The 22956-nt window shown below is 34.9% G+C and overlaps 3 protein-coding genes and 1 pseudogene across 6 annotated transcripts in view; all 4 read left to right on the forward strand.

Annotated features, from left to right (window-relative positions):
• The window catches only part of LOC112520475 (serine/threonine-protein kinase PCRK1-like), a 6382-nt gene extending 4996 nt beyond the window's left edge, over positions 1-1386 (forward strand). The window contains exon 4 of the mRNA XM_025128898.1: positions 786-1386. Coding sequence (XP_024984666.1) covers positions 786-1238 — 453 coding nt within the window. The 3' untranslated portion in view covers positions 1239-1386. The remainder of the gene's footprint in view (positions 1-785) is intronic.
• A 455-nt stretch (positions 1387-1841) lies between these two features.
• LOC112520263 lies at positions 1842-3117 on the forward strand (annotated as a pseudogene).
• A 2345-nt stretch (positions 3118-5462) lies between these two features.
• On the forward strand, positions 5463-8946 carry LOC112519583 (serine/threonine-protein kinase PCRK1-like). Its single transcript, XM_025127781.1, has 6 exons — positions 5463-5578; positions 5672-5731; positions 6476-6886; positions 7376-7636; positions 7714-7836; positions 7927-8946. The coding sequence occupies exons 3-6, from the start codon at positions 6500-6502 to the stop codon at positions 8488-8490; spliced, it is 1335 nt and encodes a 444-aa protein (XP_024983549.1). The 5' UTR covers positions 5463-5578; positions 5672-5731; positions 6476-6499; the 3' UTR covers positions 8491-8946.
• A 4671-nt stretch (positions 8947-13617) lies between these two features.
• LOC112519762 (OTU domain-containing protein DDB_G0284757-like) lies at positions 13618-20038 on the forward strand. Of its 4 annotated transcripts, none has more exons than XM_025128007.1 (11): positions 13620-13787; positions 15233-15719; positions 15792-15967; positions 17780-17853; positions 18343-18397; positions 18590-18664; positions 18746-18819; positions 18897-18945; positions 19026-19110; positions 19545-19601; positions 19721-20038. In XM_025128007.1, the coding sequence occupies exons 2-11, from the start codon at positions 15371-15373 to the stop codon at positions 19795-19797; spliced, it is 1071 nt and encodes a 356-aa protein (XP_024983775.1). In that variant the 5' UTR covers positions 13620-13787; positions 15233-15370; the 3' UTR covers positions 19798-20038. The 4 variants fall into 4 exon arrangements, with proteins under 4 accessions (XP_024983779.1, XP_024983775.1, XP_024983776.1 ...); XM_025128008.1 differs by having other exon boundaries at positions 13620-13766; XM_025128010.1 differs by having other exon boundaries at positions 13624-15719; positions 15795-15967.
• The last annotated feature ends 2918 nt before the right edge of the window (positions 20039-22956 follow it).

A 22956-nucleotide genomic window follows, 5' to 3' on the forward strand; every position in this document is an offset into this window, starting at 1 on the left:
ATATATATATATATATATATATATATATATATATATAAGTACTAATAGAGAAGAATTTGACTAAAGAAAAAAAAAGACTAAAGCTCTAAGTATGTGGGTTAAAACGCGTACCTCATCAACGGGACGAAAATCCTCGATGTGCACAGCGTTGAGAAAAGGGAAAGATTTTCTGGGTGTTACACTTAATGATATAGAAAGTGGCTTATTCAGTAAACTTCTAGGAAGCTTTATTCAAAAAGCCAAGTTTTTTTCCCAACATTTCCCTCCCAATTAAAAAATACATTCCTTCCATCTATGAAAGACCCTCCAAACAAAAACTTCTGCAATCTAAACAGATAGATTAATTCATACAGACAGCTTTACCCATACAGGACTTGATGGAAAACCAACCAAACAACTCGTTAGAGAAGTCCCTTGAAATTTGCATCTTTTGCTAAAAGTTTTGAGCTTCAATTGTTGTCATTGCGTTGTGGGCACTTTTGATTTTGTCTCCCAAGATTCTTTCTACATTAAAGGGTAGTTTAGAATTTTGACTATATGTTGTGAATCAAAATAATGTAGAATGGGATGTAAGGGTACTATTTATAAGAAATGGAATTCATTCTTGTCACCAAGCAACTAAAGATGATTCCTTGATGGATCTGTAGAAAGATGGAGCTAATGATGTGTGAAATATGATGAATAGAATAGAACATGTTTTTAGCATTTATGGACATTTAATATTGTACTACAACTTCAATTTTCACCCTAAAGTTTCTAAATTTTCTGTGATATAATGTCATCAGGTCGCAGGAACCATGGGATACACGGATCCGAATTACATCAAAGCAGGGCATCTTTCGGTCACGAGTGATGTATGGAGCTATGGTGTCTTCCTGTATGAACTTATCACAGGTAGGTGCCCATTGGATCATAGTCCACCCAAGAAAGAACGGGAGCTTGTAAAATGGGTTAAACCGTACATAGGCTCAAAAAGGTTCGAGCAAATCATTGATCCAAGACTAGAAGGTAATTACTCACTGAAATCAGCACAAAAGTTGTCGTCTATAGCCCAGAAGTGCCTGTCTAGAAACCACAAGTTCAGGCCAAAGATGGGTGAGGTCCTGGAAATGGTTGACCACCTCATTCAGGTTCCATTGGGAGCAATCAATCCTGCACCACCTCCCAAGACCAAGAATCTGGTCGGAGTTGTTGCCACCAAGTTGAAGAATGTGTTTATGTGTAACAGCAAAGTGTAAAAAGATTCTTCATTTAAATACTTCAAAAATTTCAAGAAAATTTCTTTCTTTTATGTAAAAATTTAGTGTGTCTCTTTTTTGTGATCGACTACACTCAATAGTTGGAGAAGGATATTATATTGTAAGAAGGAAATTTCTACTTGCTTTCCATGTAGCAAAAAGTCAGGCATCAACATCTAACTCAGCCTTTAGAAGTTCTGTTAAATTCTGGGATCTGGAAATCAATGATTTGAAGGAAAAAATGGTGTTTCATTGCCAATGTCTCTCCTTCACCGAAGAAGGAGAAGGAGAAGGAGAAGGAGAAGGAGAAGGAGAAGGAGAAGGAGGAGAAGCAGAAGAAGCAGAAGCAGAAGAAGAAGCAGAAGCAGAAGAAGCAAAAGAAGCAGAAGAAGCAGAAGAAGAAGAAGAAGAAGAAGAAGAAGAAGCAGAAGCAGAAGCAGAAGCAGAAGAAGAAGCTTCTAAGCAGAAGAAGCAGAAGCAGAAGCAGAAGAAAAAGAAGCAGAAGCAGAAGAAGAAGAAGCAGAAGCAGAAGCAGAAGAAGAAGCAGAAGAAGAAGAAGCAGAAGAAGCAGAAGCAGAAGAAGAAGCAGAAGAAGAAGAAGCAACCACTCAAGTACAATCCCTCCGTAACCAATTCTCAACCAAATTCGTCAGTCTTCTCCGATGATCTTAAAAGAGTTCACATTTTCTGAGCTTAAGGCAGCTACCAAGAACTTTAGCCGATCCGCAAAGATTGGAGAAGGTGGGTTTGGGTGTGTCCACACGGCTGTGATCAACAATCCTCGAGATTCTACTAAAAGCCTCAATGTGGCTGTCAAACAGCTAAGCCAAACAGGATTACTGGTATTTATTGGGTTCATTTGGTGTGGTTTACATTGATCATCTATTTTCCATTTTAGGCTGGTAATCTTGATTATGTCGCAACAGGGGCATAAAGAGTGGGTAATGGAGGTTAACGTTCTTGGGATGGTTCAGCATCCGAACCTTGTCTTGGTTACTGTGCAGAAGACGATGAACGGATTCGGGTCTACGAATTTATGCATAATGGAAGCGTAGCGGATCATTTATCTACAAGATCTAAAGCACCTCTTTCGTGGACCATGAGACTCAAAGTGGCTCATGATGTTGCTCGTGGCTTTGACATATCTACACGTAGAAATGGACTTTCAGGTCTTTTAACGACCAAAAAGATACTTTACAAATGGAATGTTAGACCAATAACTTTGGTTTTTTGTAGATTATTTTCAGAGATTTCAAATCATCCTAATATCCTTCTAGACGATCAATGGAATGCCAAGCTTTCAATTGCCTGTATGCTCGTAATCGAACTGGAACTTCATCTCCGTTATCAAAATTTTAAGGTTTTGTGATATAATGTGATCAGAACGTAGGAACCACGGCAGAATACATCAAAACAGGGCATCTTGCGCCCAAGAGTGACGTATGGAGCCACGGGGTGTTCTTATATGAACTCATCACATCACAGGTAGGCACCCATTGGATAGGAACCGACCCGAGAACGAGCAGGGTGAGTCCCCCTACCCGGGGTCAAAAGTTGGAGCCAATCACTGATCCAAGACTGTAACTTACTGAAATCAGCACAAAAGCTGTCCCCTTTGTAGAGACCCTAAGTGCAGGCCAAAGATGAGTGAGGCTCTAGAAATGGTTAACCAACTTATCACTGGGTTCCATCACAAGCACCATCGCCTCTCAATAGTCAATAGTCAATGGTCTAGTCTCAGTGGTTGCTATCGAACCAATCCCTCCCATAATTTCGGGAAGCTTCCAATTGATTATTGATCCGAGACTTGTTGACCCAGATACAAGACTCAGTTATTGACCTTGTTTTAGAGATCAGGAGGTAATTAAATTCATGCAAAGGAGTCAATGATGTATGGCTAAACAAGGTAGTCTTATTTAAAACTATTATGTATTTATCAGGTAAAATTTTAGTCCACCAAAACGACATAGCATACAACAATTTATCCGGTAAGCGCTTACCGTGGTAAGAGTCGTCACTCTCAATTACCGGGTAAGACTTTTGGTCTTGTCTCGCTCTTACCGGGTAAGATTTTTGGTTCTTACTATATTCATCCGGTGACGTAATGTTACTTGGTAATCGCTTACCCGCATAAGCGTTTGGTAAACGGCCCCTAAATCTACTGTATTCTAATACAAAACCAGAATTCATGTTGCATGGAGTGAGAGATCAATAATATGTGTAAGATATAATTTATGCCTCTTTATCGACAATTTCTTTTCTTTTTATAAATTCAATTTCCCCTTTTTTCTTTTCTTTTTATAAATCCAAAAACTAATAAATAATTAAATAAGTCGGTGTCATGGTGCTACTGTGCAATTTACTGTGTAACAACCAAGTTTGCGTACTTGGTACATGACTACTAACCGATTTTAATTAATACAGTTGGTACACATGTTGGTTGGTTTAATTTGATACAAAATTGCCACCTCTATTAAAAACATTAGTAGTAAAGACACAAAACTCATCGAATCAGCATTAGAGAGAGAGATCGTGATTTTGAGGTCGAAGCTCCATTTAAACTTCAAGGATTGGTCCTTATTAAGTGGGTTTAACTTTCATGATGCTCCTACGAGGGACAAGGTTCCTTACGTTTGAGCCAAGTTCTAAGGGTAGAATGGTAAAATTAACACTTACTTTTAAAAGTCGACAAACCAAAATAGAAACACGCTTATTTTCGGAGTTGTGACGGAGTAGAAAAATGTAGCTAATGGGGTGTGAAATGTTGATTAAAAGGAACATGTTTTTAACATTTATGGACATTCAATATTGTACTACGACTTAAGTTTTCGTCATAAAACCTTAAATTTTCCATGATATAATGTGTTTAGGTCGTAAGAGGAATATGCAGCTCCAGAGTACATGAAAACCAGACATCTCATGTCCAAGAGTGATGTATGGAGCTACGGGGTATTCTTGTATGAACTCATCAAAGGTAGATTCCCCATTCGATAAAAACCGACCCACAAACAAGCAAAAGCTTCTAGAATGGGTGGCACCCTATCTAGACTCCAAAAAAGTTCCAGAAAATCATTGATCCAAGACTCGATGGTAATTACTTGCTAGAATCAGCGCAAAAGTGGTCCTTTATAGCCAACAGGTGCCTGGCTATAGACCCCAAGTCCAGGCCAAAGATGAGTGAGGTCCTAGAAATGGTTAGCCTGCTCACTCGGGTTCAATCACAAGAAATCTCGAGAGTCTGCCCCAGTGGTCACTATCGAGATACTAATATCAACAAAAATATGCAAAGATCTACGGTGTCTTCTTGTATGAACTTATTACGGGTAAAACCTCATTGGATTGGAACCGACCCGAGAACGAGCAAAATCTTGTAGAATGGGACCGCCATGCTTGATCAACGTTTATGGTTTTAAGTTTTGATCTAGTCTTCGTGAATTTCTTTAAATATGAGACAAAGGGTATTTTCGGCAAGATTCTGAGTTGTTGGTAAACTATTTGCAATATTTAAAACAGGAGTAAACTATGATTTCCGTCCTCATGGTCTCTTATAAATTGCAAATTTCGTTCTTATACTTTCAAAATTTTGGTTTTCATCCTTTTAATTTGTAAACGTTTTGTTGCTTTCATCTCTGCAGCAATTCAATATAATTAAGTATAAAGCATGAAAAAGTAAATAAAGTGTAAACTAAAGAGATTGTTTACCTCTTAATAGTTCATTAAGAGGTGAATCTTGTTTAATGGTTTTAAAACCCTCTAAATGATTTTGTATCTTAAGTCTCCCTTTAACCATTAAGCACCCTAATTTCACCTTAAACAATTGTCAAACAATTATATTTCATTTCACACTATATCATGAGAGTCTTTTAATTAATTTGATCACTTAATCATCCTGCACCAGACAAGACCATTCAACAACCGCTAAACATCCATGATTAAAAACCATAATTTAAAAAACACAAGGACTAAAACAGAAACTTTGGATAAAAACAGGTTCCTCTTTAAGGAATTAGAAATACTAGACTTTGAAGAAAGGGAAAGGGAAAGGGAAAGGGTGGAAAACGACAAGAGGGGAAGAAACGAGGAACAAGGGCAGGAGCAGCCACCAAGATTCCAAGAAGCTTAACAACACATTCACTCGTTCCAAATCAATTTCAATTTAAATTTAAATTCACACTCTGATTTATCTTCTTCCCTACCCATAAATTCTCATCTGTTGACTTCACTCATCCAAATCTTACGCCACCACCCATTAACCCTATTCAAAACCCCATTTCACACCTCTGGAACCAGATCATCTCACCAACTCAATCAAAATATCCAATATCTTGCCTCTTTGAATTGTGGGTGTTTTAGTTTTTCTTCATTTCATTAGTCAATACACTTTATCTCTCTGATCGTCATCATGTGCCTCTTGTTCTTCTATTGCTATTAAGATATTCTTCTATTTGGGGGCTTATTCTATCAGCTGATCCTTTCTTGGCTGCTGATTGAAGGTGAGTCCTTTAGTTTATGTTCTCACTTTTCTTTTCTGTTCTTTTTTGCTTTGGTATGATAGATTTGTGATGAATTGAATATGGGTTTTTTGAATTTCTTGAAAAGTTTGAGTTTTTATTATCATGAAAGTTGTGTTAGAAGTTGGATTCTTGATTCTGATGCTGTGCACAATTTAGGGTGTATTAAGCAAAGGTGTTTGAAAGTTTCAAACTGCATCTTTCAAATTCAATCTTGATCACAATCCATCCCTTCTTTTAGGAAATAGCAAATTGCATGAATTAATTGTGGATTAGGGCTTTTCAATGAGATGGGTCTGTGAGCTTATTGGTTTTTCTGCATAAATGTGGATGATAAGTTGTTGGTAATTGACAATTGAACATGTTTTTTAATGATCTCAAAGACTAAACCCGTGTGGTGTATGATCAAGATTTCTTGATTCATTGCTAAGCTTATTCAAAGAGAGCTGAATGATCTCAAGATCAAGCTTTCTTGATTTATTGCTAAGCTTACTCAAAGAGAGCTAAAGAACATGTTTTTAATGATCTCAAGATCAAGATTTCTTGATTCAAATTGCTAAGCTTATTCAAAGAGCTGAGATTGAACTCCATTTTAGGGAACTTACGATTGTATTATGGAAAACTGGATTAGGGTTTTGCTGGTGAGGTGGATTCCTGAATTTTCTGTCAATACAAATATACTCCTGTGAATTATTCTGATTCTAATTTACATTCCGATTTCGACAGTTGAGAAGATAACACTGAGAAGCTATGAAGTGTTTTGGGTTGTCTTACCCCGAAAGAAAGGTTGAAGCACCAAAAACTCCAACAAAATCGATCTCAGTTCAGTCGTTCAGTTCGATATTTACAGATCGTGATGTGAGACGATCTGGGTCGGGACTAAATTCTCAAGATGTGTCTGATCTTAGCACAGAGTCGATCAGAAGCACTACTTTTCCTAGTTTTTCACACCGTTCAAGTAATCTTAGAGTGTTCACATTTTCTGAGCTTAAGGCAGCTACCAAGAACTTTAGCCTATCTGCAAAGATTGGCGAAGGAGGGTTTGGGTGTGTCTACACGGGTGTGATAAAAAATCCTCGAGATCCTACTAAACGGCTCAATGTGGCTGTCAAACAGCTAGGCCGAACAGGATTACAGGTAAACTTTGTTTCTTTATGTTTTACAGTTGTATCTTACCCTCTTCAGACCTTAATTTGTGTGGGTTTTACTGGGTTCGTTTGATGTGGTTTACATTGATCATCCGTTTTCTATGAGTTTAGTTGATAGTGTTGATTATGTTGCAACGGGGGCACAAAGGACCTATTTCCTAGCAGCTTAATGAGCTTAATGATCTTAATGAACTTAATGGGCCTAATAAGCTTGATGGGACTTGCAACTTATTCGGGCAGCTATACATGACTGTTTGGTAGTGGCTTAATGATATAGAAAGCAACTTATTCAGCTTTTAGGGGAGAGCTTTATGTAGAAAGCCAAGTTTTTTCCAAACCTCCCCCATTTGAAAAACACGCTCTTTCCCATCTATGAAAAAACCCTCCCAAACAAAAACCTTCCCGACATATACAAACAGATTAATCTTCACATTCAGCTTTATTCATAGAGGACTTAATCTTGATTATGTTGCAACAGGGGCATAAAGAGTGGGTAACGGAGGTTAACGTTCTTGGGGTCGTTGAGCATCCGAATCTTGTGAAACTAGTTGGTTACTGTGCAGAAGACGACGAAAGGGGAATACAACGGCTTCTAGTCTACGAATATATGCCTAATAGAAGCGTGGAGGATCATTTATCTACAAGATCCGAAGCACCTCTTTCTTGGACCATGAGACTCAAAGTGGCTCAAGACGCTGCTCGTGGCTTGGCATATCTACACGAAGAAATGGACTTTCAGGTATTTTAACGACCCGTCAATCCAAAAAGATAGTTTACAAATGGAATGTTAGACTGATAGCTTTGGTTTTTTTGTAGATTATTTTCAGAGATTTCAAATCTTCCAACATTCTTCTAGACGATCAGTGGAATGCCAAGCTTTCGGATTTTGGGTTGGCTCGATTAGGTCCGGAAGAAGGGCTCACCCATGTCTCAACTGCGGTACTTTAGATATCCTATATGCTCGTAATCAAACTAGAACTTCAATTTCCGTTGTCAAAATTCTAAACTTGTGTAATATAATGTGATCAGGTCGTAGGAACCATGGGATACGCGGCTCCAGAGTACATCCAAACAGGGCATCTCACGGCCAAAAGTGATGTATGGGGTTACGGGGTCTTCTTGTATGAACTTATCACGGGTAGACGGCCATTGGACAAAAACCGCCCCAAAAACGAGCAGAAGCTTCTAGAATGGGTGAAACCGTACCTAGACTCGAAAAAATTCCGTCTAATTATCGATTCAAGACTTGAAGGTAAGTACTCACTGAAGTCTGCACAAAAGTTGTCAATGATAGCGAATAGATGCTTGTCGAGAAACCCGAAGTCCAGGCCAAAGATGACCGAGGTCCTGGAAATGGTCAACCAACTCGTTGGTGGTGGTACGCCACACACAACCAGTCCTGGAACACCTCTCAAGAGTCTGGCCCCGATGGTTGCTATTGAACCAAATAAAGTTTTCGTGGGTTCCAACCAGGGTGCAAAGTCTCCAGAGAACACGAAAAGGAAAGGCGAAAGAGGGTCTGCTGATATCCAACATACAGAATATGCGTGTCTTTCTAGAGTCTGCCATCCAAAGTGCTCGACGATTTGTTGATTTTTGAAGGAGTTTTGCAGTGTACGGTAGTAAATGACGTTATTGTCCCTATCGACCAATGTACAGAAACCGGAAGACCGTACTATACTTTGAGTCCCGTGCTGTAGAAAACGCTGTGCGAGGTAAAGGACGATTTCGTAAAAAATATCTATAGGTTTTGTATTTGCATCTTTGGATAGAAGTGAAGTGAACTTGTGTAGCCTTCCCCCACGGTACATCGACATGCATCATTTGGTTGTACATTGATCACGACGTGCATCGTTTGGTTGTACATTGATCCCGGAATGCGGTCCGGACCGAACCTGAACTGCATTTCGTGGTCGTCTTCATTAAGCTTGTGCATATTGGCATCAAGATTTGTTGCTACATTGGTTGGCTGGATATTTTGTTTCAGCGTTCATCCATCAGGTGTACATTTTATCACAGGAATGAATGAGAAATTCTTTGCATTATGTGTTATTTCATATGATTTTTTTCATCTATAACTAGAATTTAATGTATTAATTAACATATATTTGTTTCATAATATGTATGTTTCACGTAAACTTGGTTCACAATATGAACATTTTTTACTTGTTTGTGAAACAGTAAAAATCCATGTAAAAAGTTTCGCATTATAAACGAATACATATAAAATAAACATATTGTGAAACAAATACATGTTAAAATGAGTCCCAAAGAAATGAAATGGGTTTATATTTCTAAAAATAGAAAGTACAAATGTATTATTGAGGAGTTGAATTTTTACATGATTGGAAAGGATTTATGGTCAAATAATTCACGCGGAAATCACGAGCGTCTTATGGTGGAATGGTGACAAAAAGTACACCACAGGGACAATGACCAAACTAAATAATTAATAAATTCCATTTAATTAAATATATAATTTTTAAATTGATTATTAGTTTTTTTTTTTGTCTGGATAAACTTACGACCAAGTGTACGTTTTTGTCCATAATTAATTAAACATTTTAATATAAAATCAAAAATTAAATACATTTTTTAAAGATTATTTATAATCATTACATGACATGACGTATTTTTCTGGCTCGTACCGGAGTGAGATGGTACGGATAGAGGTGCTTAAAAATTCGACCAATCCGACCAGACTCAATATAGAATAACTCAATCCAAAGCAACTCGATGTCTAACCGAGTTGTAAAATTTTCAAAGTGTAAGTATTGAGTTACTATTATTTGAACTCAACACAACCCGATGAATGCGATATCCCTTTATATATTGGATTTAATATGATTGTTAAGTTTATATTTAATATATACATTAGACAATTACACCATTACCATTATGTATACTCTTCATATACACATATTTTCAATCTATTTTTCATCTCTATATAACTCATTTGTATACATGTTCAGTAACTATGTACATATATATGTAAATTGAGAAAATTAATTGAATGTGATATACATAAGATTTAAGAAGTATGTCTAACTTATATCAAATGGTTGATGATTAAAAAAATTATGAGTAGAGAAATAACGTATTTAAATATGTATACAAGGTTAGGAGATGATATTAATGTACCAAAATATCAACTCGTACAGTTTGGGTTGGTTTGGGTTGCACTTTGATTTGAGTTAGGTTGGGTTAAAGATTTTCAAAACGCAAACATTAGATTAAGTTGTTCAAATGTTTTCAACCTAATCAACTGAACCCATGAACACCCCTAGGTACAGATATTAATGACATTGATTATTGTTTATAAAAATTTATCTATTTTGTTTTGGATATTTAATCGGCAATAAAATAATTTATTTTTGTACTAAATTTTATGTCACGTGACGTGATATATCTAAAAAGATCCGTTTATTGGTGATTAGCATCGAGTTGGTATGATATGATTATTTGTTTGAAAATGGTGTTTTTTCTTTTTAAATTTTAGTAAAACCTGGTTTTAAGGTTATCTTCAATTGACCGACGGATTATAAAACCTAGTTTTAAAGTTATTCATGTACTTAAATGTTTAGAATATCACATCTTATATATCAAAATAAAAGTTTTAAAAGTAGGTTATTTAAATAGGAATCAAGTTAAAATATGTTACTTTTTTATGCAATTTGCCGTTTTACAAATATATATATATATATATATATATATATGAGAGCGTTCAAATAAAAACCACTCAATTTGTAAAAACCGTGAAAACCTCATTCAACCAATCATAATTTTTCATTTTGTTCATTTTTTTTTTGTAATTATGAGAGGTTGATTAACCATTTTTATTGTGGAGGGTGTTAATCATGGATATTATCATCTTCATTATTTTAATTTTAGAGAAATACATGAAACAGTTTCATTAAAATTTCATTAAATATTATATGAAACAATTTCATAACCATATATAAAACAAATTTATCAAAAAAAAGTATTATATGAAACAATTTCACAAGATTAAACAATTTCATAAAACCAAATGATATGTCTCTTATGCACCGTTTGAAAGTCAAATCGAAACACATTGACCTGTTAGACGAAAGGTTTAAGAGTCCAATATACATAAGAAGCCCAAATATTTAAACATATTAATTAGTTATTAATGAGAATATTAAATATTTAATTATATCTAATTATAATACAATATAATGTATGTAACAAATAAAATTAAAATATCAACGTATCTATATTATATTATAAAACATTTGACAAAAACTTTTAAAACCCATTTTTTATGCGTAAAGTACTGTTTATTAATGCATATTACTTAAAACTCAAAACTATAAGTAGATTGTGCGTAAGTACAAATTATTAAAACTTCATATCTTCAAATTTATATTTCATTCAAAAATAAAAACATTATTGCTTTCTCAAAACCAAATAAAATCGTATCATATCGATAGAGACAAAGCATAAAAACTACACATTAAAAAACGAGATTTATCTCGCTGTATTGTGCGAGTACCCTTTTAGTTTGACAAATTAAAATTAAATATAATATATTTGTCAAATTCGATATTTTATTTATTTGTTACATAATATCATTGTCAAATACGATGTCTTCGATGGAGACGTAAATAATATATAAAGTATTGGTTTTAAATTTTATTCATGAATATATTTTAAGGACGAGGTGTTTGATGCTGATGGCGTTTGTCATCACAGCCCCTGGCCGGGCTTGGGTAGGAGACGAGGTTTCCTTGGCGGAAAGGGGGCTGGAGGGTTTTCGCTGTCGTGCGGTAGGGGGTTCCCGGAGATGTCGACGGTGATTTGGGTGTATAGCCAGAAGCGGGAAGTCAACGTCAGGGTAGGGGGAAGCCTTGATAGATAGGGACGATTAATGTTTTATTAAAATATATAATATTTAATATTTAATATAATAAGTATAATTTATAAAAAGACGACTGAGCATTGATTAGTGGAGTTAAGGCAAGAGACCCAATCCATAATAAAAATGAAACCATGTCGACCATACATGTAATTGTTTTGTTGGAGGGACCTAATCCAAAAAACTTAATAACCATAGGGACTAAATTTGTAATTTACTCTATTATAGTATATAAAATAATCAATTTAAAATCCTTTTAATCAATATTAGAAGGGTACTCGCGCAATGCAACGAGATACATCTCGATTTTAATGTTCTATTTTATTCTTTGTCTCTATCGATGTTATAATACGATTTTATGTGTTTTTAAAAAAACAATAATGATTTTATTTTTGAATAAAATATACATTTGAAGATATCATAAAATTTTGAAAAAAATATATCGATGTTAATATCAAATCAACTATTTAAAAGTTATCATTTTTATGTAATTTCTTTATTTATTTTAATTAAATTTAAGTTTAATAATTAAATAATTTATTTTTGGTTTAATAATATAAATAAAGATAATAGTTAAGTATTCTGTTAGAACTCAATATTATCCTAATTATATTTTAAATTTTTTATATTTAAAATAAGATGTTTATCTTGTATTTGGTTATGTTTATCTGCAGTTAGTTACACAAATTCATATATGGAGCTTTAATAAGTTGTACTTACGCACAATCTACTTGTAATCTTAAGTTTTAAGTAACAAGCATTAATAAGCAGTACTTTATGCATAAAAAGTAGTTTTTAAAAGTTTTTTTTGTCAAATACTTTATAATATAGTATAGATTTATATTTTTTTACCATCTTGTTTGTATTAGTTAATATATAATATTATTAGAGACTTGTTTCAATTAAATTTTGAAATATTATAATTGATTAATTTTTAAAGATACTCTTTTTGATCTTACATTTTCATCAACTAGTTTTGTCAAACATGATTTATTCATCAACTACCAGCTAGCTTATCAGCTAATTTTCCACACATACTCTTAGTCATTTTCTGACCCAAATTCACTTTTTAGTCAATCTTCACGCAACACACTCACACATACATATAATGATTGGTTTTCAACAGAAAAATAAAAATAAGAATCCTTACGCATGAAAGTGGAATCTTTTTTTTATTAACCTGGATATCCAACCCGTTATGCGAGTCGACTAATCTCAGGGCGACCACCTGCTTTGCAGATATTCCGAAGTCACCGCATTTGAACCTCCGTGGCCGCAATGTGGTTTTTATTTCTCATTGGATTTGAACCTGATACCTCTTAGTACTTTTGACTTTTGGAGTCAAGCTCAAACTAATCAAGCACCACTCTTGTGGTTAAGGATTATTATTTTGTCAAAAACTGATGCTTAGACATATCCTTAAGCCTTATGCATAAGAATTAACTAAAAAGATAATTTGGGTTAGAAAATAGCTAAAAAGTGATGCCATTGCCACCTATCAGCTCTAGCTATTTATGTAAATTAAAAAGTAATATAATATTTGATTAATCATATAATCTTAACAAAATCAGTTTAAAAAATGTAATTAAAGGTCTTAATCATATGTAAATATATGATTTGTCTCTAGTAATTAATGATTGAAAAAACAAAAAAAGAAAAAGAAAAAAGAAAATACCAAAAAATACACGCCGTCGGGAAGAAACGTGTTCGACTTTTAACGCCGTGCAACTGTATATATACCACCACCATTCTCCCCCCTTCACGTTTTCTTCTTCTTCCTTCCTTCTTTCATCGTTATCTCCTCCCCGCGTCCAATCTCTCCATCTTCCCTCCTCTGTATCTATATCTATATATATACAGTCTCCTCTCTCTCTCTCTCTCTCTCTATATATATATATATATATATACACATATTTTCATTTCTTGTATCTTTGTTTTGGTGGGTGAATTGCATTTAGATTCAACCTCTCAACTTCAATCAGACATGAAGGTGATTGTCTGACACCCATTGGTAATTAAAGTTGTACTTATTTTGTTTGTTTCTTGTTTAAATAATTGTACTCATCCTCTTTGTGAAATTATTTCGGATCATGTTCATTTTTGGTTACCTTTTTGCTGCTCAAATTGAATTCAAGATCAACCATGAAAATCGATTTTGTTTTTGGTTTTTCCCGATTGGTTTTCAGAATTCTTAATGCTTAAGTTTTCGATTACTTTTACTTCATCTCTCGTATAGGTATGTGTATTTAGTCGATTCATGTTTGTGTGTGTTGTACGTGCTTCTTTTTTCCAAATTCTAGCAATCAGATTCCGGAATTTGATTCGAGATGTGATGTGGTTCATATAAATGGCCAAGTATGTTCAATTTTTGGAAGGGGTTAATAGTATTACTGTAGACTACTTTGATCCTTTCTTCTGAAAATTTTCTGCTAGTGTTTTGATGAATGTTATCAAGTACCAAATTTGCAACATCCATTCATGAAGTCGATGGTAAGGGGTAATCATCCTGGTATTTTATTAAAATAAAACTTGAAATATAGAGAAATTTTGTATTCCTGTTCTTGCACATATTGAATTTAGTTGATTGGTGTTGATGCCCTCTTTGGAATTTAGAAGTGTGGTCTTGTATGCACATGGGCATACCGTCCAAATGGATGTTTACCGGGGTGTTCCTCAGTTTTTCATCTTTTTGGCGTTTTTATCCCTATCCTTGGGTTGTTGTTGGCTATAGTTTCTGGCTTAGGTAGTTCTGAAAGCACTTGGAAAATGAAAGAAAAAAGAGAGCAAACTATGGTTCTACTTATGTGCAAAGTGCATGATTCTTGTCTAGTAGGTACCTGGTTTTTTCGTACTGTAGAACACTGAATGGAAAACTTATGTGAAATCATGAGTTCAGCAAAACATTTATGGTTGCTTCATTAGATTTTTGAGGGAATTCAGTCATGCAACCATTGACAATAGTTTGGGGTGCCTGAGGAATGCAGGGAGTATGGGCAGATATAGATATGTGCCTGTTTGATGAATGTTATTGAAACATATACAAGTAATGATGAGTTGGTATACATTTCCTAAAACCAGATAATTTCTGATGTGAGTGATAGAATAGCATACGATGGTGTGTTAACCTGATGCAGCATGTGATGTGGGCACCCTGAGAAGGATGGTGAGGGTTAGGAGAATATACAGTTTGTATGAAATGCCATTCATTGTGCAAAACATCTTTATGCCACTAGGTCATTTAGGTAACCATATGTGATGCACAATCTTTTTTTAACTTGATGCTAATTAACATTCTTGTTATGAGAAATAGATTAATTTAGACTACTTCCAATATGGTTTGCATCCGTGATACAATTTTTGAACACTTGAATATGTGGTTGTGTTGATGTACTTTCTGTCATGAAAATTTGTTACTTCTTTCCCAATGTTGAATATGGTATCGGTTTTAAATTTCAGGGAGAATACTTGATCGAGGTTGAAGCTCTGATTGTATTTTGACATTAGGAAACACCCAATTGCCGTTCTTGACAAGATCAGTGCAGTTTGAGTTTTAGTGTTTTAGTGAGCCCTCTGGTGTTCTGAAGGAGATAAAATATGTGCGAACCAGATTCAGATGTTGTTAAATGGGGTCTTCATTTCCTTGATGTAGACCAAATCTTTAGTTCTACTTATTATGGTGATAGCAACCAACAAGATATGAACATCTGTCATGAACAGTATAATGGAGGTGGTTATCAAGAGAATGAATTTAACAATGTCGAAAATGATGAAATGCTGGCTCACTCTCTTCAACAAGAACTACTGGATTTCTCGATTACAGATGAAAATGAACCATCCAATGTAGTGCAGGACCATCTGCAAGTATCCAATCCAGTGGAGCATTTACAAACATCTTCTGATACTCAAGACTGGTATGGTCCCTCATCAGATAATTACTATTATGGTAAGTTTCTCTTTAATCTCTAATCATCAAAATTCTGAAGAACGCAAAAAGTTACATGTCGTCTTTTATTAGCAGGTGATGAGTCCAGGTTGCAGGAAACAGAGGAAATGGGACCATCGAGTGCGTGCTCTAGTCCCGGAAACAGATCTTATGATGGGGATGAGTATTCCTACAATCTAGAGATAACAGATGAGTCCGAGCTTGATGGAGAAGTAGGCAAAAGATTGAATGAAATTGTCCCTGTTCCTGTAAGTGCAGAAAGTATATTTGTTCAGCTTAGCTCTTTGAAATGTCTATTCATATTCCATTTTATTAAAGAAAATGAGCAGAAGTGGTAAGTTGAACTACTGTATTCAACTAGATGGTTTAACTCTTCACAGCATCAACTTAATACCGTAATCAGGAGCAGTGCCTTGAGCTAATTTGTAGCCTGCTGGTCCAGTAACCTTATGATTGGCCAAAATCCCGTAATGTTAAAGATTCGAGAGAAGACAAAATGATAAAATATGGTAGCCTGAAACGGAGATAAAATTCTAGACTTCTAGCAGTAATAAACCAGAATTGCTTAGCCTTGTTTGGCAATGGTTTTGTTTCTTGTGTTTTGTGTGAATTAAAAGTGAGAAAAAAGAACTGTAAAATACCCATTTTGGTGAATGAGAACTAATAGCATGAGGATAAAGGGGAAAATGGAACTGCTGAGCTAAATCAGATGATTTCACACTTCACCCCCAAACTAGTGAGATCAGGGACAATGGTTATGCCCATAATGTGCATTACACACTCGATTATCTTCTATGTGAACTCTGCCATGTTGCATGCATATATATATATATATATATATATATATATATAKAKAKAKAGAGAGAGAGAGAGAGAGAGAGAGAGAAAGGGAGGTTTAGGGAAAAACCTCCAAAAAAAATACAAAACTGAGGAGCACCCTGGTAATCATTCATCTGGACACTATGCACATGTGCATATACAAGTAATTGAAGTTGTTTTCGGTTTTTTATGCACGTACGCATGTTATGCACATGTGCATACCGGACAAATTGCTTACAAAATACTTCTACGCACATGTGCATACCATCTACATAAACAGTTACCAGGGTGTTCCTCAAATTTTCATTTTTTTGCAGTTTTCCCTGAACCTGACCCTGACCCTATATTATATATATATATATATATATATATATATATATATATAGATTATTTGCAGTCCTCTTGTGTTCCTTACTCATTTCAGCTTTGTCCTCTTGTACCTTGGAGAATACGTAATCGACCTACTTCATGTGTGGTCATTATGAGCATCCACACTAATACATGAAAGTAGGAAATATGGGAAATTATGTGTATTGAGTGTAATAATAGTTCTAAAAAATACTGAAATCGAGAACATAAACAAGAACATATGAAAGTACCTGGTGCTCAAGTTCTATTTGTATGATGTGTCCTACTAGAACATAAAAAAGTCCAAGAATATCAAGAAAATCTGAACTAGAAACAACCAGCACTCTTGGCATGCAACAAACAAGTGTGTATGGAATAAATAACCATAGAGAAAAGGAAAGGAGATGATAGAAGTAGAAAAATGTGACATCAAAAGTCTAGTTATTTGAAGAGTTGTGAATACTTCATGTTTCTAATTCACATGCACAAGCTATCTCACCAGTAACCAAGACACATCCAATTCGGCTTAGTCGTATCCAAATTACTTGTATTAATTAAAATAAAGGGGTGTGCATCCTTGTATAGGGAAGTTGGACCTGCACCTAGTTCACACCCAGAGTGGAAATGACAGCCTAACTCAAATATCGTTGCTTCATAAGAAGTATTTATGTGGTTATATGAATATATAAATCTTGTAAATGTAATTAAGGAAGTATCAGATATAACGTGCTCTTCAACAAACCAATTTTAGAGTCTTACTTTAACATCGAGATTTCCTAACAGCAAAGAATAAAGAGTTGGGATATTTCTCATTAATAGGTTAGCTTCTCCTAAGAAGAAGCATCCAATATTTGCAATATATTAGAGTAACGACATCTTTTTACCTCATGCAGCATGTTCCCAAAGTTAACGGAGACATACCTTCGGTTGATGAAGCTACTACTGATCATCAGAGGCTGTTAGACAGGTTTTCAGATATCTTTTACTATATTGTTGGTTAAAACTGCTAAAATTTGTTGGAAATAGATATATCATATGTCGAACATAACCAATATGCTCATATAGAGTTAAGTTGTCGTCTTGGAAGTGAGAAGTAAAAAATTCATGTTCTCGGTTTCTTTTGGGGGAAATGAGAGAGGAACGGAAGTGAAAATTCTGGTTGATTTTCTCTCCAAAACTTGCCACCCAAATGTGGGAAGATTTGGAGAGAGAGCAAAACAAATGCGTTATAATATTTTCAACAACCAAACTACCTATGACCTAAACTAAACCTATGAGATGTTATAGTTATTTACACAAAAAAGGTATGAGTGTAAAGTTGTCGGCTTTCTTTCCCTTTCTCTCCAACTCGAGAATAAGAAAAAAAAAATCTATACATGACACTCTTCCTTTTCTTTCCTACTCGAGATAGATAAAAAGCATGTGTATATTTGATGCCGGACGTGTTTGCTTTCAGGTTGCAGTTATATAACTTGATCGAGTCTAAAGTTCAAGGTGACGGTAACTGTCAGGTCGGTATTGTCCTCCCTTTTGGGTTTTGTATGTTAGATTATGATCAGTATGTTTCTTTATTTCTTGATAAGTAATGCTATGCTGTATTTAGCAACTTATGGAAATGAAAACTTTTATTATATTTTACCACCTCTTTTTAGATTCTAGTCTAGTCATTATGGAACTCATGAATCACAAACTTTCTTCTCTAGTTTCGTGCTCTATCAGACCAATTCTACCGTTCACCAGAGCATCATAAATTTGTGAGACGACAAGTGGTTAATCAGGTTTTCTTCAAATGATAGCTGTTGAAACTTATATTTAGGTTTGTTACGGTTTCTGATATGCACATATTTTACATATATCAGCTTAAGTTGCATCCAGAGATATACGAGGGATATGTCCCCATGGCATACAGCGACTACTTAAAAAGGATTTCCAAGTATGTCAACAACCTTGTTTTGTTCCGCATTCCTTTTTTCTATTTCAACTCATCACGAAATACGCATATGATTGTAGGAGTGGAGAATGGGGAGATCATGTCACCTTGCAAGCTGCCGCAGATTCGGTATGATGACCATCTCTTTGTCATCTTTATATGGATGTTAGAATCGAGTTGTTACTTATAGAACTCTATGCTATATGCAGTATGGGGTCAAAATTTTTGTTCTAACCTCATTCAAAGATACTTGTTCCATAGAGATTCTTCCGAAAGTGCAGAAATCAAAGCGGGGTAATGTTCAAATCTTTATCTTTATAGTTAACATTGATTTTGTTACTGTTACACCTAAAGAGACCTCCTTAAATCTTGACTATGGGGATGTTTGGTTGGTTTTCCATTAAGTCCTGTATGGATTACGTTGTCAGTGTGGATTAATCTGTGTCTATATAGATTTGGAAGGTTTTTGTTTGGGAGGGTTTTTTCATTAATGAAAGGACTGTATTTTTTAAACGGGAGGGGCATGTTTGAAAAAAACTTGGCTTTCTGCATAAAGCTCCCCACTAGAAGCTTACTGAATAAGCCGTTTTTTGTATCATTAAGCCACGACCCACAGTCATGTATAGCTGACTGAATAAGCTGTGAGTCTCATTAAGCTGCAAAATCAAGGGTCATTGGAAAGCTAGCATTAATCTTTATAATTGGTAACAAGTTTGCAAGTTTTGCAGTCATATTCTTGAGCTTTTGGGCAGAGGTGCACTACAACTCGATCTATCCTGAAGGAGGTCAGTTTGGTCCTTTTGATCAACTATAACACACTTGTATTCTAGTTTTACATCAGAAGAATCGGGTTTTCTGTCGTTTACATGTATGGTTAAATGATGACGGAATTTGGTTGGAACAGAGTTGCCGCCTCCGGAATACAGGAGGAAGAGAAGGTGGTGGAATTTTAAACACAGGCATCAGGCATATCTGGATTGAAAGAGAGGAAGAAAGGATCTGTTTGCAGGCAGAGATGGCATTCTTATTTAGTTAATTAACATCTATAGCAGCAAATTAATAAGTTTATATATATAATTTTACATCATCATGTACAGCCCTGTTTTTTTGGTTCTTTTAAAAGCTACCAGATGCTGATGCTGATGCTGATGAACACTTGCTTAATTCTGTTTCCCTTTTAATTGGCATGGTTATATTATAATGGTGGCATTAGATGGACCAACTTGCAGTAGTGTTTTTTTTTATTAACCTAAATATTGAACCCGCTATGTGAGCCGACTAATCCCAGGACGACCACTTGCTTTGCAGATAACCCGGAGTCATCGCATTTGAACTTCCGTGGTCACAAGAGAATTTTTATTTCTCCTTTGATTTGAACCTGGAACATTTTGGTACTTTTGACCTTTGGAGCCAAACTCAAACCAATCAGACACCGCATTTGAACCTTTTTTTACTTTTACCTACATCCAGTAGTGTTTGGTTCAAAGGAAATGAAATTTTCGGGATTCTGATGAAACCCCACAAAAATGAGATTTAGAATCTCATGGGGTAATGGATATTTTATAGGATTTTGTAGGATGTCTGTGTAATAATGTTTTTAAATATGTCTGTGTAATAATGTATTTAAATATGTTAAAAAGGTAGACGTTTTGTAGAGGGATTGTGTGAGAATGAAAGTTATTGTGGGAACGGTGATAACAATTCTGAGTCTTTTGGATGAGTTGACTTTTTAATTTAACGGGGAGAGATGTGATGGACTTTCTAGTTTTGGTTGAATACTCGTGGATAGAAATCATAGAGTCAATTGAAATTAATGGTTAGACAAACCTAAAATTCGCTTATGTAAGCCATTATAATAGTTTTGAAAACCCACCGTCAAATACCCTTTTTTCTAAAAATAGAAATTCTATGAATATACAATTTTTTTAATAAAAAAGAACTCTTACGTCATATTAATTTGTACGAGCTCTCAATCCAACCAATCAACAGTGGAACTCTTTACGCACAATAAATGTTATTATATGCTTCTTCTTTTTATTAACCCGGATATCTAACTTGTTATGCAAACTCACTAATTTCAGAATGATCATCTGCTTTGCAGATAGTCCGGAATCACCGCATCTGAACCTTCATGGCCACAAGAGGATTTTTATTCCCCCTTGGATTTGAACATGAGACCTCCAAGTACTTTTGACCTTTGGAGCCAATCTCAAACCAATCAGTCACCACACGGAGGTTCAAATGCGGTGACTTCGGGCTATCTACAAAGCAGGTGGTCGCCCTGAGATTAGTCAGCTCGCATAGCAGGTTGGACATCCAGGTTAATAAAAAAAATGTTTTTTAGATGTTAATCCGGTGTCAGATCAAATGAAATGGTCTTTTTAAATAGATGTAGAGATCTGAATCTTTTATAACGAATCCATTGGTGAATGATGATGAAAAATGTATGGTATTTATGAAAGAAACGGTTCAATTTAATTAGATGTAATATGTTAGATTACGTACATACCATAACGATACTATCTGTTCATAAAGCGCCTTCGGAATCCTAATAAAGAGAATCGTTACGAGTATTATACATGGATATGTTTGATAACTTCAGAGTTGAGATTGATAAAACCACATTGTTTTTCGTCGTAACCGAAATCTCATAGTTAGACAGTAAAACGTGGTGTAACCCTACATTTCCTTGAGTATACGGCGAGATGGCAATAAGTGGTATTAGAACTTCGAAGAAATTATACAAGAAAGTGCGATAGATTTAACAATAGAAAATAACAGGTACGATAACACACGTTAAGAGCGTAGTCTAAAACCCTACAACTCCTGCACTAAGCAAGCTACGCCTCTTTGATGCTACTATACAAATTAATAAAGAACTTCAGTATAGATTAAACTGATATTTGATAACAGTTAAACACTCGATCCCATATCAGTTATAGAAATCATTTCATTAAAATCTAAACAAAAATATTGTTAAGTAGAAATGAACGACTCAGACAACTAGGGATCCTTCGGGAACTCGTTATTTGACTAAACATGATACGATTTACGTGTTTAATGATTCTAACGAGAGTGATAAAACCTCATTATAATTATATTGATCGTATATCTTGGAAGATGAAAAACATACTTCATATCTTTGATATTAAACCCTCGTCATCTGTTCACGGTTCTATTTTATACATACATAACAATTGTGGCTACTGAGTTTATCAAGCTTAAATTTTTATCTTCATAATTTATGGTAATTAATTTAGGAATGACATGAGACACCCTTCGAGAAAGAAAAAAAGTCAAAACTATTGTCATACTTTTTATAATAAAATAGAAAATAAATAAGATTTTGAACCATCGTAATATTCTCATTAAATTTTGCTGATAGTGTCAATTCCTACCGACAAAGCCACCGGAAACAACCCAAAGCCACCGCCATACCATTGTCACAGCTGTTAGAATTTCTGGTCTGGGTGTTTCGATTGCTTGGATTACTGAAAGTTGTGATTCACTTTCAGATTGAAATGTTTCGATGGTACAATCAAAACTTCAATCAGATAAAATTTAGTAATTCGAATAGAGAATCGATGTTATGAATCTATTTGTATCCTCGAAAATCAAATGACAAATACGAAAAAGAAATCAAAAACTGTCAAAACGGTAGTTTCAGAACCACCAAACCAGGTTTAAAAAACATGACCAAAAACCGGGTTCAAAATCACAAATTTCGGATTTTCGTGTATTTTCCATGGACCCCGCTAGGGGTTGCCACCCCTTGGACCTTGCTACCCCGGAGCCCGTCATTTAGGAGCTTCGCCCCTAAATTACAGTATATTTTAAATCAAAATAAACTCAAACAAGTGTGCACTCTACACTACTCTTACTTGTTCAATATCTATCAAGATTAAATTGGTCAACAAATTAATCTCATTACACTTAAACGATATTGGTGATACAAATCACTAACAACAACAGCCACACTCATAACCATTCATGATCCATCTCTCTCTCTCTCCGATCGTCTCTTAAAAACTCCGGTATCCACAATTTGGTAAATTCAGGTTAGTGGATATATATGTATATATGTATATATATATATATATAGAGGAGTGATCATATGAAAACCGCTCTCATTTGTGTAAA

The sequence above is a fragment of the Cynara cardunculus genome (genome assembly GCF_001531365.2).
Source record: "Cynara cardunculus var. scolymus isolate 2C chromosome LG 10, CcrdV1, whole genome shotgun sequence".
In the NCBI taxonomy this organism is placed as follows: Eukaryota; Viridiplantae; Streptophyta; class Magnoliopsida; order Asterales; family Asteraceae; genus Cynara; species Cynara cardunculus.

Excerpts from the sequence above, each read along its gene's own strand:
- LOC112519762 (XM_025128007.1), top strand. The coding sequence starts at position 15,371 with ATGTGCGAACCAGATTCAGATGTTGTTAAATGGGGTCTTCATTTCCTT. Across the intron at positions 18,820-18,896 it reads TACTTAAAAAGGATTTCCAA|GAGTGGAGAATGGGGAGATC; the intron begins GTATGTCAACAA and ends ATATGATTGTAG. Across the intron at positions 19,602-19,720 it reads CTCGATCTATCCTGAAGGAG|AGTTGCCGCCTCCGGAATAC; the intron begins GTCAGTTTGGTC and ends TGGTTGGAACAG.
- LOC112519583 (XM_025127781.1), top strand. The coding sequence starts at position 6,500 with ATGAAGTGTTTTGGGTTGTCTTACCCCGAAAGAAAGGTTGAAGCACCA. Across the intron at positions 7,637-7,713 it reads ACGAAGAAATGGACTTTCAG|ATTATTTTCAGAGATTTCAA; the intron begins GTATTTTAACGA and ends GTTTTTTTGTAG. Across the intron at positions 7,837-7,926 it reads TCACCCATGTCTCAACTGCG|GTCGTAGGAACCATGGGATA; the intron begins GTACTTTAGATA and ends TAATGTGATCAG.